At 52.0% G+C, this 15,492-nt stretch overlaps 1 protein-coding gene across 1 annotated transcript in view; it reads right to left on the bottom strand.

Moving 5' to 3' along the window:
- Window positions 1–14,574, bottom strand: part of PLEKHD1 (pleckstrin homology and coiled-coil domain containing D1) — a 29,486-nt gene extending 14,912 nt beyond the window's left edge. The window contains exons 1-5 of the mRNA XM_007942324.2: window positions 14,426–14,574; window positions 2,534–2,627; window positions 2,082–2,171; window positions 1,830–1,906; window positions 881–972 (exon numbers count right to left, since the gene is read on the bottom strand). Of these exons, the coding sequence (XP_007940515.1) occupies window positions 881–972; window positions 1,830–1,906; window positions 2,082–2,171; window positions 2,534–2,627; window positions 14,426–14,574 (502 nt within the window). The remainder of the gene's footprint in view (window positions 1–880; window positions 973–1,829; window positions 1,907–2,081; window positions 2,172–2,533; window positions 2,628–14,425) is intronic.
- Between the last annotated feature and the right edge of the window lie 918 nt (window positions 14,575–15,492).

Here is a 15,492-nt window from a genome sequence, read left to right as displayed (position 1 = left end):
AGGGATGCTATAAGCTGGGGAGGTATCCCCATCTGCACTAGTATCTGGCTAGTGGTAGAGGCAAGGTCTTGGGAGCACAGGGGGACCAGTACTGGGGCCTCAAGTGTCTGAAAGGACCTAGGGTCCCCAGGTAAAGGACCAAACCCTTGGTCTCACTTTCTCTCCAGAGCACAGTGTGTTTACCAACCTTGACAGGCATCTTGAACCCTGCGGTCAGGTCTAAAGTGGACTAAGAAAGGGGATTGTGGGGACAAGGCCAGAACCTGGAGGCTCAGGCAGGACACATCATCTCCATCTATGGAGCCCTTACCACGAACCAGACACAAGTGCCTACACTCATTTTCTAATTTCATCTAATCCCCCTAATCCCTATACTCCCTCCAAATGGCAGGGACTATATTTATCTCCATTTTATGAAGGAGGAAATGGAGGTTCAGAGAGGCTGAGCTGCCTACAGACACACACAGGCATTAGACAAGTGGCAAAGCTGGGTCCAAAGCCCAGGTTCTCAACCACCGAAAAACAAGCTAAAACCCGCTGCCCCTGAGTCAGCCCGATTCCTGGAGACCCCACGTGTTATAGAGTATAACTGCTCCATAGCTTTTGCTTGGCTGTAATCTTTACAGAAGCAGTTTGCTAGGCCTATCTTCCATCTCTCTGGTGGCATAATGCTTAAGGCATTTGACTGCTAACTAGAAGGCTGGTGGTTCAAACCCACCAGCCACTCCTTGGAAGGAAGATTGGGCAATCTACTTCTGTAGTGATACCACCTCAGAAACCTAAGGAGGGGTCATTATGAGTCAGACCCAACTCGACAGCAGAGTTTTTGTTTTGTTTTGTTTTCTTCCATCTAAGCTTCCAGTCCATCCCTCCAGCCAACCTAAATACTCCTGCTTTTCCTTGGCCAACTGCAGGCCCTGGGCCTCCAGGCTTTTGATCATGGCTTCTCCTAGCTGGGCGTTCTTCCAAGTCCTGGGGAGGGAGGGCAGATGGGAAAGAGGAGAGAAGAGGAAGAAACACAACATCGTTAGAACAGAAGGGGAGAGGAGAAAGAGAATATGCGTGTTTGTCCATGACCATCTTTTCTCCTCCAGAATCCCAGCTGGAGCTCATCCTGGTACCCAGGGCTCTGGGCATGCCACCAGCATCAATTGGTTACTGTAACTGGAGCCCAGGCTGGGCTGCAAAGTGGGCCAGTGGGGACTGGGCCGACAGCACTCTCAGAGCAGGGACGAGATTGCTTCCCTGGCTGCTCTCTACACTTGAGTGCCCACCATCTAGCCCACGGCCCAGCACAGGCACCCTCAGTGCTATGGGTTGAACTGGAAGCACATCCCAGCTTGAACAGGCAGGTGCTGGGCCACCGGGGTGGGTCATGTGCAAATGGACTGGGCCGGGTGGGGGTTTCCACGACCTAGACTCTCATTTACCAAGCACCAGCTCCAGTCCCCACTAATTATGGGCCTGGGAAGGTGAGGTGGGTGTGGGGAGGTGGCCTAGTCTGAGGAGTGATGCTAGATTGGCTCCCAAGAGTTGGAGACAAAACGGTGCCCACGCCTGCCACCTGTGACTCTGGACGAGTAGTGGCTTTCAGTGTTCATGTAGGAGACCCCTCAGAGATCTGCTAATACCTGCCTGTTCCCTCTCACCCACCTGTGCCACTCCCACAGCCCGTCCTCAGGCAGGCCCAGAAAGCTTCCTCTTCATGTTGCCCTCTTCTGCAGAGCTCCACCGGGATTCCAGCAGAGTCAGGGAGTTCAGGGGCTGCCCAGCCCACACCCCTTTCTCCTCCAAGCCCTCTGGCTGCCCCTGCTCCAGTGAGCACTTACACCTTCCCAGATTCCTGCAGCATCTCCAGCCACTGCGTCTGCTCAAACTCCGACTCAGCAGCCAGGACGATGTTCCCCTGCCGGGAAGAGAAACCTGCCTGAGAGGGGGGGCCGATCTGAGGGCGATGGAGGTCATGTCCACAATGCTTCTCTCCCACCCCTACCCCACAGGCTTATGGCAGGCCTCTGGAGGAGCTGTCCCAGGGAGCATGGGGGTGTGGGAAGCCAGGCTGAGGAGAGAGCTTTACTTACATGGAAGTCCTGGTGGGAGATCTTCATGGCATAGGGCATGCTGGGCTCTTCCTTGGCCTCCACCAGGCAGCCCCCAAGAGGGATGACACCCTGAGGAGGAACCAGAAGAGGCAGCCCCAGCCCCAGCCAGCCCAGGTCATGCAGAGCCCCTAGGGGCCTCAGCCAAAGCCAGGTCCTACCAAGGGCCTGAGGCTGGAAGCTAGGCCTTGGGCTACCAGACGGAGCCAGTTGACTCCCAGAGGGGAGGGGAGGCTTTGAGGCACAGGAGGGTGGGAGCCCAACCCAGAGGAAAGCAAGGGGTCTCTCTCCTCCAAAACAAGCTGCTTGCCAGACTCTTCGCTGGTCCAGACCAAAGACCCTTACCCTCACAAGGCCCTTACCCTCACAAGGCCCCATCCCCTACTGCCCACACTGACCCCTCCCCAGCTATGGCCTGGGAAAGACTGCCTCACCTTAGGATGTATGTTGAAGTATTTATTGGTTTCAAAGCTCTTTTTCTCACTCTCAGAGTAGTAAAGCAGAAAGCTCTCTTTGATGATAAAAAACCTATGGTGGGGGTGGGGAAGGAGGGGTAAAAGCTTATCAGATGAGGCTTCTTGGGGGTCCTGGACTCACATGGGGTGGCTCTGGGGATGACAGCTCAGACACATCCTCACCCACTCAAGCTTCACATCTGGGCAAAGGTCTCAGCTGGCCAGATGCCCTCCCCCACAGGCTGCTCAACCCTCTGACCAGCTGAAGTGGAAGGTCTATGGCTGGCTTCTGGACCTGGCTGTCCCCTCCCCCGTGAGCTGGCAGACTCAGCAGGGCATCCTTAGCCTTTCCCCTGGGTACCTTCAGCCCCTCCAGGCATCACCTCCTCACACGAAAGAAGACTCAAGATTCCAAGGCAGGTCTTTTGGCAAATAATTGTGAAGGCTGATAATCAAATGGAATTGGGGCACTAGACTGGTAAGGACAGACCCTACACTGTGACACCTGTTATTTCCTTTTCGTCTCAGATGGCTCCACAGCCTCCTTCTGGGACTCAGGTCTGACTTAGGATTTTTGTGACATGGTACTTTCTGGATGTTGGGGAAGTAACATCCTTGATGCCGACATATGGGGTCCTTGGACCCACCCTGGGCACTCTCTCAGGACTAATGAGGGAGGTTGACTATGACAAGACACTAGTGTCTTCCAGGGCAAGAAGGATTGGGCCTGTGGCTCAGGGACACACAGAGTGCCTGGCTCCTTCCTCCCAGGGCTCCTGCTAATGTTCCCATTTAGTGATGAGATGTTGTTGTTCTACCTGAAAAGTCTTTCCCTAGCTCTTCACCTAGCTGAACCCTTCTCAGCCTTGGTGGCCAGCCTGGCTCCTGCTGATTCCAAGCTCCTCTCACTGGCCTGTGACCTTGGCACTTATTGCCACTACTATGCTCTACGTCCTCATTTTTCCCCAACGTGACGCTAGGCTCCTGGAGGGCGAAGGCCATACCCCTCAGTTTTGTGGGCCTCAGCAGATGTCCCCTAACTGTTCCAGGTGAACTTCAGAGGGTAGATGAAAGCATGGGCTTTGGCATCAGACAGATCTGCCATTTCCTATGGGAGGTCTTGGCAGTGTGAACTTCACCTCTCTAAGCCTCAGTGTCTTTACCTGTATAATGGGGACAACAACACCTACTTTACCTCGTTGCCGTGAGGATCAAGTAAGATTGTGAATCAAAGTGCTCATCACTCTGTCAAGTCCCAGGACCAAGCCCATGGTCTGAATATGCATCACCTGCAGGGTGGGCAGGCGTAGGGCTGCCTCCCAGGGCCTTCCTTCTCCCTCTTCAAGGGCTTCTGAAATACCTCCTTGTCCGTCTGCCCTTCTGCACCCCTCCTCACTCAGAACAAAGTGCTGGGCCGAGGGCAAGGGGTAGGCAGACAGTCATTAGACGCACAGGTGGGGACAATTCCCCCCACCCCAGCTCCAGCGTCAGGCAAGCCACCCTTTCCTTCCCAGTAAAATAAGCACGTGAATCTCTCTTTTGGGGCTGCATTCATTGATTCAACAAGTAATCACTGAGCTTCCACTCTGTGCATTGTTGTAGGTGCTGGGGACACGGCTGTGGACAAGAAACCAAAGTCTCTGTCTCCACAGAGCTTACACTCAAGTGCGTGTGTGGTGGGGAGTTGTTCCTTGCTGTTGAGTTGAGGTGTCCCCATGGGTGCAGAGTAGGGCTTTCAAGGCTGTGACTTTTCAGAAGCCAATCAGCAGACCTGTCTTCTGAGGGCTTCTGAGTGGATTTGAACCACTCTTTCCATGAGGAGTCCAGCGCTCAACGTGTACCACCCAGGGACTCCTGTGTGGTGAGGAGGTGGATAGTAAATAAACGAGAGAGATATACTGTGTTGCAGGTGCCATAAATGCAGGGTGAGGGGCATCGGGTGTGATGGGGAGAGGGGGTACAGGTTTCAATATCAAACAGGGTAGTCAGAGAGGGCCTCATTAAGAAGGGGGAAGGCATTTCAAGCTGAAGAGCTGCAGGTACAAGGGTGGGCAGTGTGTCTGGTGGGGGATGGAGCTGGTTGTCTGAGGAGGATGTCAGCGTGGCCGCAGCAGAGTGAGTGAGCCAGGCAGTGCAGCCAGGCAGATGCTGGGCCCTGTGGGCTACTGTAATCACAATAATGATGAAGCTAAAGATTAGCACTTCCTACCAGCCCCACCTTGCCTTAATCAGCTCCCTCCATTAATGCATTTAACACTCACAATGACTGTAGGAGGCAGGTGCTGCTCTCTGTGTAGAAACAAAGCAGAGAGGTGATGTGCCTCTCTGAAGTCACACTGCCAGGTGATACAGGCTGGCTTTTTCTCTGTGTCTGTAAGACAGACAGCCACTATAGGGTTTTGAGTAGGAGTGACATGATCTGTCTCACACTGTAACAGGCCCATCCTGGTTGCTGTTGAGCTGTCGGGGATGGGAGGAAAAGGCAGGGGGCCTGTTAGGGGCTGTCACCATAAGAGGGGACATGGTCAGGCAGATGAAAGCATGTGAAGTCCTCAGCACTTGGTTGGCACCAAGTGAGAACCAGTTGCCATTGAGTCAATCCCAACTCACAGCAGCCCTCTGTATGCAGAGTAGAACCACTCCGTGGGGTTTTCTTGACTGTAATCTTGTGGCAGCAGGTCACCAGGCCTTTCTCCCGTGGCACCAGAATGTGGGTTCAAACCATTAACCTTTAGATTAGCAGCAAAACAACAAACTATTGGTGCTACCCAGGGACACCTAAGTGTCCCCAGTTGTCACAGCCCTCCTTCTCCTCTTGCTCCTGGGGCAGGTCACAGAGAGAGGCAGCAGGGATTATGAAGGGCCCCCAGGCCATATATGCCAATGCTGGCCTAGTTCCAGCTTGTTCTCAGCTTGGTGTGGAAAAGGAAGTGGAGAGGAGCTGGCTTAGGAAGCCGACTCCCTGCTTGGCAGGGTTGCGTACTGCCCACCAAGGGGCTCACCTGGCAAGCACACTCCTAGGGCCCAAACACCAGCTCTGCTTAGAAACCTGTCTCTTCAGGCATAAACTTCAAGAATAGGGCCAGCACCCAGGAGCTTCACAAAGCTTCACACCCAGTCTCCCTTACCTTTGAGCCCCCTAGACACCTAGAATGGGTGTGTGTGTGTGGTGGGGTTGGATGTTGTGTTGTTACATGCCATCGAGTCGGACCCGACTCATAGCGACCCCTCCTTGAGTTGCCAAGGCAGTATCACTACGGAAGTAGATTGCCCAACCTTCCTTCTGAGGAGTGGCTAATGGGTTTGAACTGCCAGCCTTCTGGTTACCAGTCAAGTGCCTTAGGCACTGGTTGTTGTTGTTAGGTGCCATCGAGTCATTTCCGACTCATAGCAACCCCATGCACAGCAGAACGAAACACTGACCGATCCCACACAAGCTCCATGATCCCTGCTATACTTGAGCCCATCATCGCAGCCACCATGTCAATCCATCTCATTGAAGGCCTCCCCCTCTTTCGTCGACCCTCCACCCTACCAAGCATGACATCCTTCTCCAGGGAATGGTCCCTTCTGACAACATGACCAAAATAGGTGAGACGAAGTCTGGCCATTCTCGCTTCCAAGGAGCATTTCGGGTGCACTTCCTCCAGGAAACATCTGTTAGTTCTTTTAGCAGTCCACGGTACTTTCAGCATTCTTCGCCAGTACCACAACTCAAAAGCATCAACTCTTCTTCGGTCTTCCTTATTCATTGTCCAGCTCTCACATGCATACGAGACGATTGGAAATATCATGGCTTGTGTCAGGCGCACCTTAGTCCTCAAGGAGACATCCTTGCTCCTCAGCACTTGAAATAGTTTCCTCGCAGTTGACCTTCCCAATGCTACACATCATCTAATGTCCTGACTGCTGCTTCCATTGGCATCGATTGTAGAACCAAGCAATGTGAATTCTTTGATAACCTTAATATTCTCTCCATTTATTGTGATGCTGCTCATTGGTCCAGTTGTGAGGATTTTTGTTTTCTTTATAGAGACGTAATCCATACTGCAGACTGTATTCTTCAACCTTCATCAGTAAATGCCTCAAGTCATCCTCACTTTCAGCAAGCAAAGTTGTATCGTCTGCATATCTCAGGTTGTTAATGATTCTTCCTCCAATACTGATGCCACGTTTTTCTTCATATAGTCCAGCTTCTCGGATTATTTGCTCAGCATATAGATTGAATAAGTGTGAGGTAAGGATACAACCCTGATGCACTCCCTTCTTGATTTTAAACCATGTAGTGTCCCCTTGTTCCATTCGAACGACAGCCTCCTGGTCAAGGTACAGGTTCCTCATGAGTCCAATCAAGTGTTCGGGAATTCCCACTCTTCTCAATGTTATCCATAATTTGTCATGATCCACACAATCAAATGCCTTTGCATAGTCAATAAAACACAAGTAAACATCTTTCTGGTATTCTTTGCCTTGAGCCAAGATCCATCTGACAACAGCTATGCTATCCCTTGTTCCACATCCTCTTCTGAATCCAGCTTGCACCTCTGGAAGTTCTCTGCCAATATATTGCTGCAACCGTTTTTGAATTATCTTCAGTAAGATCTTACTTGCGTGCGATATTAATGATATTATTCTATAATTTCCACATTCTGTGGGATCACCTTTCTTTGGAATGGGTACAAATATGGATCTCTTCCAATCAGTCCTGGTTAGGGGCAAGTAAACCCTAGAGCCAGGTAGGGCAGCTTTTCAGAAGTGGCAGAAGGGACTCAGAAACAACACAGTCCCGAGTGTGCCCCTTTTTGTCACTCTGGGTGGTCTGGCGTGCTCAGGGAATGCTCATCCTGCCTGTGCTTCTTGTCTGCATCAGGTTTGAGGAGGAAGGACAGCAAAAATCCAGAGAACTTCACAGGACAAGTCACAACATATTAGAGTTCTGCAAGAGATCTAGTCCCAACCCATTGCCATCAAGTCAATTCCAACTCATGGTGATCCTATAGGACAGACAGACTAGAACTGCCCAATACAGTTTTCAAGGTTGTAATCTTCATGGAAGTAGTCTGCCACATCTTTCTTCCATGAAGCGGTTGTTGGGTTTGAACTGTCAGCCTTTGGGTTAATAGCTGGGTGCTTAACCACTGAACCACCAAGGCTTCCAGAGGTTCAAAAACTTTTTAGCAGAATTCTCCAAACAGTATCTTAAGGGCAAGCTTAATATGTAAAACAGAAATAGTACTGAAGGCGGGCGGTTCAAACTTTCCAGCCACTCCTTGGAAGGAAGGTTGGGCAATCTACTTCTGCAGTGGTACTGCCCTGGAAATGCACGGAGGGGTCGCTATGAGTTGGATTCGACTTGACGGCAGTGAGTTTGGTTTTTCGTTTATTGAGGGGCTGGTTGAGTGGCTGGGTGGCCTTGGAGCACCACCATTGTTTCCTTACTCTCTTGGGATGGACTCAAGGTACCTCTAGAAACCACAGATTTGCAGATGAGGCACTGCAGACTAGTGAGGGGACATGCCATGGCTTAAGTCATACAGCTGGTCACTGGCAGAACTGGGACTGGAACGCAGAGCTCCTGTCTCATAGGCCAAGTTCACTTTCTACCATAACCACTGTGGTAGTTCAGTTTGTATGTCAACTTGGATGGGCCTGGTTGACTGACTGGGCAGCTGGATGTAGTATTCTCCATGATGAGACAGGTAATCAACTCCATGGTGGAATCTACTGGGAGCAGCTGAGTAGCTACTTTAGGGAATGTGGTCTGCTTCCTGTATACAAGCAGAAGCCTTGGGGAGTGGTCTCTAGCTTATGGCATGCTTGGACCCTGCATGTAGCCATGTCGTTTTTCAGCAGCCTGCCATGCTCTGCCAACCTTGGGACTTACAATGGACTTAAATTAATGGTCTGCCATGTGGTTTGGTAACATTGGGACTGTGCCTTTTTACTTGTCAACCTTGGGCTTGGCAGCCTCAGCAGCCAGCAGCTGTTTGAGTGAAGAAAAGCCTCTAGCTTCAGTGGGCCGGAAGCTGGAGGCAGAGCTGATGCCCAAAGCTGAGAGGCTTTCACCCAGCCCCTAGAGCCTGGCACTTTGAACTTGGACTTAAAGTCTCCAAACTGTAAGAGAATAAACTCCTGTTTGTTAAGGCCATCTTATTAGTGGTATATTTTTTGTCAGGGTGGCACTAGGTAACCAGAACAACCACAGCTGCTCTCAAAAGAAATTGCTTCATTCTTTTCAACTCCTGGACATTAGGAGGTTATCCCTGCATAGTACAAATGGTTAAGTGCTTGACTACTAACCAAAAGGTTGGTGGTTTGAACCCACCCAAGGTGCCACAGAAGAAAGACCTGGAAATCTGCTTCCAAAGGTCACAGCCTTGAAAACCCTACTGGAGCACAGGTCTACTCTGTAACATGTGGGTTGCAATGAATTAGATTCAACTTGGCAACTAGGTTTTTTTGGTTGGACATAAGAAGCTGAACTGCCTGCAATTGTTTCTGCTTGAAGTTGGTCCAACTTAGTTGAGACTTACTTCCCAACAGACCATCAAAAGTCTGCTAAGGACAGCTTCTTTGTACAATTAACTTACTTCACTTCAGCAGGCCTGGTCGGGGCAGAATCATCACACAAGCCCAGTAAAGCCTGTTAGTGGGTGTTATTTTATTTCATGGCTGTGTGATCCAGAGATTGCACCTACCTTCTTAACCTAAGGACTCACTGTAGCCTCAGGAGGGGCAGGGAGTGATGGACAGACTGACAATCTGAAGAGATTCAAACCAAGGACATCCCCTGCCTGTGAGCCCCGGTGCACCTGCCAATTCACAGCAACCCCACAGGACAAAGCAGAATTGGAACATCAGCAACTCTGGAGCAAGGAGAAGGCAGAGCCACAGTGGAAAATACACACAATCTTCAGGAAGGTGGTCATGACTTTATTTTCTGGGGACAGTGATGCTGTCCCCCAAATTCTTCCCCTTCACCAATGCTGAGAGGGCCTCCTTGCTTCATCACCCTTTTTGGATTGAATTCTGTCCCTCCAAAAGATATGCTGAAGCCCTAACCCTGCTCCTGAAATGTGACATTGTTTGGAAACAGAGTCTCTAGATGTTATGTTAAATTAGCATGAGGTCCTACAGGAGTTGGGTAGGTCCTAATCTAACCTAAAAACAAAACAAAACAAACCTCACTGCCATGGAGTCAATCCTGACTCAGGGTGACCCCCATTGGGTTTCCAAGGTGGTAAACCTTTACAGAAGCAGATTGCCTCATCTTCCCTCCGTGGAGCAGGTGGTGGGTTTGATGGGTTTGAACTGCCAACCTTCTGGTTAGCAGTCAAATGCCTTAGGCACTGCATCACCAGAGCTCCTTTAATTCCATCTTGTGGTATCCTTATAAAACAGAAGAGACAAAGGGGAAAGAGAGCTCTGTGAGAGCAGCGTTTTGCTGCAGCTGCACAGTAAGGAACAGCAGGCCTCCTGGGAAAGATAAGAAGGGATCTTGGAGAAAGCATGGCCCTGCTGATAACCCGAATTCACACCTAGTCCAGAACAAGGAGCCCCAGCGGCACAATGGTTAAGTGCCATGCAAATCCACCAGCTGCTCTGTGGGAGAAAAGACCTGGAGCTTTGCTCCTATACAGATTCCAGCCCAGGAAACCCTACAGCACAGTGCCACTCTGTCCTACAGTCGGGATGAGTGGGAATCAACTCAATGAAACCTAACAGCCTCCAAAACTGAGATAATACCTTTCTGTTGTTTAAAGCCACCCACTTAGTGGGACTTTGTTTTGGCAGCCCCAGGAGACTAATACACTTCCAAACCCTGCCACACACAGTAACAAGAAAACCCCTACCCATCAGCTCCCTCCTGTCCATGGACCTCATTATTTCAGAACTCTGGAGAACACAGGTAGGTCATTATTTAAAAGGGAACCTGCAGGCACACCCCACAGCTATTGAAAAAACAAACACCCACCCAAACTCACTGCCAATTTGACTCACACAACCCCTCCTTGGGTTTCTGAGGCAGTGTCTCTATGGAAGTAGATTGCCCAATCTTCCTTCTGAGGAGTGGCTGGTGGGTTTGAACCGCCAGCCTTCTGATTAGCAGTCAGATGCCTCAGGCACTACACCACCAAGAGCTCCTTTTCAGACCTCTAGGAAAGCTCAATGTTGCAGTGAGACCACTGGAAAGCAGTGCATACAGCCAACGGCAAAACTCCCTGTTGCTAAGCCTCCTGGGCTAAGAAGGTCTCCCTGACGCTTTTTGGTATAGTGACCAGTGGCACAGGTAATGTATCCACACCTGTGCAGGTACTCGTCCAATCATGTGGCCTGAGATTTCGGAAATGTGGCTACTGTCTCCATGGCTCCCTGGCACCCAGCAGATGCTCTAAATCTTAGCTCCTAAGGCAGAAGGCTGCCCTTTCTGCAGCCCCAACATCTTGCATGAGTTAACTGCTTTAGGGCTGGTCTCTGGCTGGACAAAGCCCCCACTGACCACTTTGCACCTGTGGAGAGAAGGCGAGAAGGAATAGAGATGCCCCTGGTGCAAAAAGGCGTTGGCTGGGCCTTCCTCCTCAAGGTGTTCCAAAGGGGTGTGGAAGAGGGGCTGGAGACTGGAGGAAGCGTTAAACGCTGGGAATGAGTGAGCCTGGCTGCAGAACCAGCCCCATCACGGTGCTGACACAGGCTGTTGCTGAAACCTCTGTTCCTTCTTCCTTGTCTCGGAGCTGCCCAAGTCTTCGCCAACATACCTGTGTCTCCAGCTCGTGGACTAAGGGAAGGCCAAGTCATAAACTTTACATCCTGGACTCTTCTCCCAGTTCCTTTTACCTCTGCTCATTAATGTTTTTGACAAATCCTCTTCCATTTTTATTGCACTTCAGCTCAAGGGCATCTTCCCCCCAACCCCCCAGGGAAGCAGGCTGCTTGGACAGTAGGGGAAGGGCCATCACCTAAGCCAACCCTGAGCTGAAGCACTTTTACAGCACCCTGCTGGCCACAGCCAGTTCCAACCTGCCTGTTCATGATTTATGCAGCACCCAGCCGGAGGCTTCCCAGGCCCCCTCCCCTTGCTGTCCCAGCCAGGGCATCGATCGCCCTAATGGCTAGACTCTGCAGTGGCGGCCGAGCTGCCCCCTCCCCAAGCCTTCCTGTGGCCACTAATTAGCTGAGGTTCAGAGACTCAGGGGACCCTGCTGGGAAGCAAGAGCTTAGCATTATGCCTTCCACACCCGAGACCCTCTGGCTGGCTCTGTCACTGACCCAGGGCCAAATCATTTGTGTGTGTGTGTATGTGTGTGTTGTCAGAACTACAAACAAGGACAGAGGTCTAGAGCGGGCAGGCAGTGCTTTCCTGAGCCCTGGGGTAAGGGGGAGGGCAAGTCTTTGTACAGTGGCAGCTCCAGAATTCCTATAAAGGAAGGGCACAGGAGTGACAATCTCACTGGGGACTAGAGGACTTGACTTGAAGTTGTATTTGCAGAGCAAGCATGCTGTTCTGACTTAAATTAGATCTTTTCTTTAGATAACTGTGGGGGCTAATGATGGAGACAGGGTGAGGGTGTAAGAGTTTTCCAAGCCGCCCTTGGCTCCACCACTGTGCTGGGAGCTTTTACACACACACACACACACACACACACTTCCCAGTCCTGGAATCAACTGTGCATAGAGCCCAGGCTCCTACCGTACCTGTGGTGGGGAGTGGTGCAGGGGCATATCGTGGGGGTCACAGGCCCCTAGCCTTTAGTAGGGATGCAATTAGGTGAAAACACCTGGCAAGAGAAGTCTAGATGACAAGACCCACAGGAGGCGTGTGGTCTGCCTGGAGCAGCTGGGAAGAACAGAGCAAGGAGGTGGGGGCATTCCTGCTGATGGGCCTGGAATCTGCAAGCAGCCTCCCTTGACTCTACTTGATGCCCTGGTACAGACAAGGCTGTTCGTGGCCCTTGGGGCTGCAGCTCGGACAGCTCAACCCTGAAGCCCCCACCCCCAATGCTCTCTCTGCAACTCCAAATCTTCATTTAGAGGATCAGGTGTAACCGTAACTTTGGAGGGTCTCAAGGAGAGACATTAAATCTCAAGATTTAATGTATCCCATTAAACCCCAGAGAGAAGCCTGAAAAACCAACAAAAGTATATGAAACCATGCCATGAACATCTCCTCTGCCATGAAACCAGAACTGGATAGTGGTGCCTGCACTGAGCATTTTGGTCAAAGATTCTATAGAAGAATCCTAATCAAAAGGGGGGAAAATGCAGAATTTTAAATTTTCATGGACTCCAGACTTTCTGGAAGTTAATCTTTAAACGTGAAATTATCCCCTGAAGTCTTCTTAAAACCAAACATCAGCTTAACTAGTGAAAAAAAAAAAAACCTCTGCCTTGAGTATTATGCTCTTTCAAGATCAATCTATGGGGGCTCAAAATGACAACAGTGGAAAGATTAGACAGGAAGTTTAGGGGGCAGTGAATTTATGTTAATGGAGAGGAAGAACTCAGAAAAGGAGGTTGAAAATGGTTGTCCAACTTGAAGAATGTGATCATCGTCACTGGACAGTGTATGCAGGAACTGTTGAATTGGTGTATGTCCTGCTGTGTATATCCTCAACAACAAAATAATTTTAAAAAACACACTACGTAAAACCAGCTATGTAAAATGTAAAATATTGTCCACAGCTCCATTTGTCCTGTGATCTTATAGAACTACTAAATTATTCATCAAACAGAACATCAGAGCCAACCACAACTGCATCCACGTGATTGTGATTCTGAGAATATTTGCGACCCCCTTCATTCAGGCGTGGACTGGTGATGTGGGATGAAGAAGGGGCTCATCTGGACCCCCGCACACCCCTTTTCCTAGCAGGTCACACCTCCAGGCAGGGGCCCAAACGGGTCAGAGATTTCTAGGCTATCCAGGAGGCAAGCTTGGAGCTGTGAGCTGCCCCTTCCTCCCATACCTTACAGGCCCATATATAAGCTGAAAGTGACAGCTGAACACTGGGGAGTTGCCTCTGAGTTGGGGACCAAGAGGCTGGTGTGGAAACAAGGGGCTGGGGCTGCTCCAGCACTTGAGGCCATTCCTCCAGCTGATGGGTCCTCTGGGCACGACCCATCTGCCCCAGCCCCTCCCCTCAGGCCTTGCTTCCTCTCCTGGCTTCATTCCTCCTTTCCAGGTTCCTTCCCTCCCCCACAAGCACTGGATGGATTTTTTTTTTTTTTTTTTACTCAAGCCCAGATTTTTATTACTGTTATTATGTCAGGGGTCCAGTTGGAGGGGTTGGATGCAGCACTTCTCCAAGGGCGGGCATAGACTCTTAGGACCCTTTGGCCCTTCCTAGCTCCCCTGGCCTGAGCCCTTCAGAAGGGCTAGCGACCAACTCCCTCAGTGTGTGCAGGGGCTAAGGTATGCAGAGGAAGGTGCCCCACTTCTAAGCCAGGGAAGGCATGTCCTCTAGTGACCCTGTGGCCTTGCGAGTACTGGCTTGTAAAGATGGCGGAACTGGCAGTGGGGGTCCCAAAGGGATATATATCTGTGTCTGGAGATGGAACTTTTCCCTCCCTGGCAGTTTGCCCCACCCTGACCCAACTGCGCTACAGCCAAGGCCTGTGCGTCTGTCCTCTTCCACCAACTCGGTAACCTTCCCAGGAGTAATGTCCATTGCATCCCCCACCCAGTTCCCTCCCCAGCTGTCTGAGCCGTCAAGACAGAGACTCAGCGGGGTCCACATCTTCCTGGAGGAACCAGCCTGGAGTGAAACGGGCCCGAGGCCAAGGTCACAAAGGAAGGCAGAGACGGGGCTGTGACGGAGGGTGGGAAGAAGGTCCTTAGGCCTAGGAGCAGGTAGGGAGGAGGTGCGCACTCACCGCCTGGACCACTTGGCTGACGGACGCCCGAAGGGCCGCTTCCACAGCACCCCATAGAGCTGCACTTTGGTGCTGATGTCCAGAGCGTCCGAGTCGGCCTGTTCCATGGACGGCGAGGGCGACACCGAGTTGGACTTGGATGTGAACATCCTGCCTCCGCGGGGCTGTCCCTGGCCGGGCTCACTCACTCCCCCGGACTTGGCGCTCCTGGAATGGCACGAACTGCAGCCCGCGGCGGGATGCGGGGCTCCGGGCTAGGACGCGGCGCAGAGGTTGAAGGGAGGCCGCTTCCCTACGGCTCCGGGCGCCGTCGAGGCGCAGCTCAGCGAGCGGAGGCCAGGAGCTGCTCCTGCGCGGAGGCGCGGCATGAAGGCGCGCGGGCAACGAGCGCTGCGCGAAGGGGGCGCGGCCGGGGGCCCGGGGCGCGCAGCCTGCGGCTCCGGGCTCGGCTCGGCTTCATCCGGGCAGGAACTCGCTGGGAAGGCGGCTCGGCCTCAGGCCGGCCGCGCGCCCCCGCCCTCCCGCGACAGCCTAATTCTAGTGCCCCCGATTGGCTAGGAGGGGCAGGTGAGTCGGGCTGGAGGACTGCCGGGCGTGCCAATCAGAGCGGGCGCCGGCTGGAGGGCCGGGCTCCAGCGTCTGGGAGAGCCCTGCGGCCGGCGGCCGGCTCAGGCCCGGGCTACAACCACGGCCCTGCCCGGTCCCCTCCCCGGCGCCCAGTGCTCTCCTATGCAGTACCTACATCTCCACTGGTACCACCTCTGCTCTGTAATGTGCTTTTAGTCACTCCTGCAGCGACCTACTTGGCTCGGGATAGGGGAGAGGAAGGAGCCAGGGTTTGGTGTCAGACAACCGGACTTGGAATCCCAGCTCAGTCCGTACATAGCTCTGTGCAACTTGGGTGAGCTTGATCTTTTCATCTGTGAAATGGAGAAGCTTGTACCTCGTCCAAGGGCCCCTGGGTGGTGAAAACGATAGCATAGTGGCTAAGACACTTGCCTGCTAACCAGACGGCTGGCGGTTCAAACCCACCAGCCACTCCTCGGAAGGAAGGTTGGGCAATCCTA

This window comes from Orycteropus afer, unplaced genomic scaffold (genome assembly GCF_000298275.1).
Source record: "Orycteropus afer afer isolate SDZICR_OR568_19922 unplaced genomic scaffold, OryAfe1.0 scaffold00088, whole genome shotgun sequence".
NCBI lineage: Eukaryota > Metazoa > Chordata > Mammalia > Tubulidentata > Orycteropodidae > Orycteropus > Orycteropus afer.
Note: the sequence above shows the minus strand (reverse complement) of the source record. Positions and strands in the feature narration are given on the sequence as shown.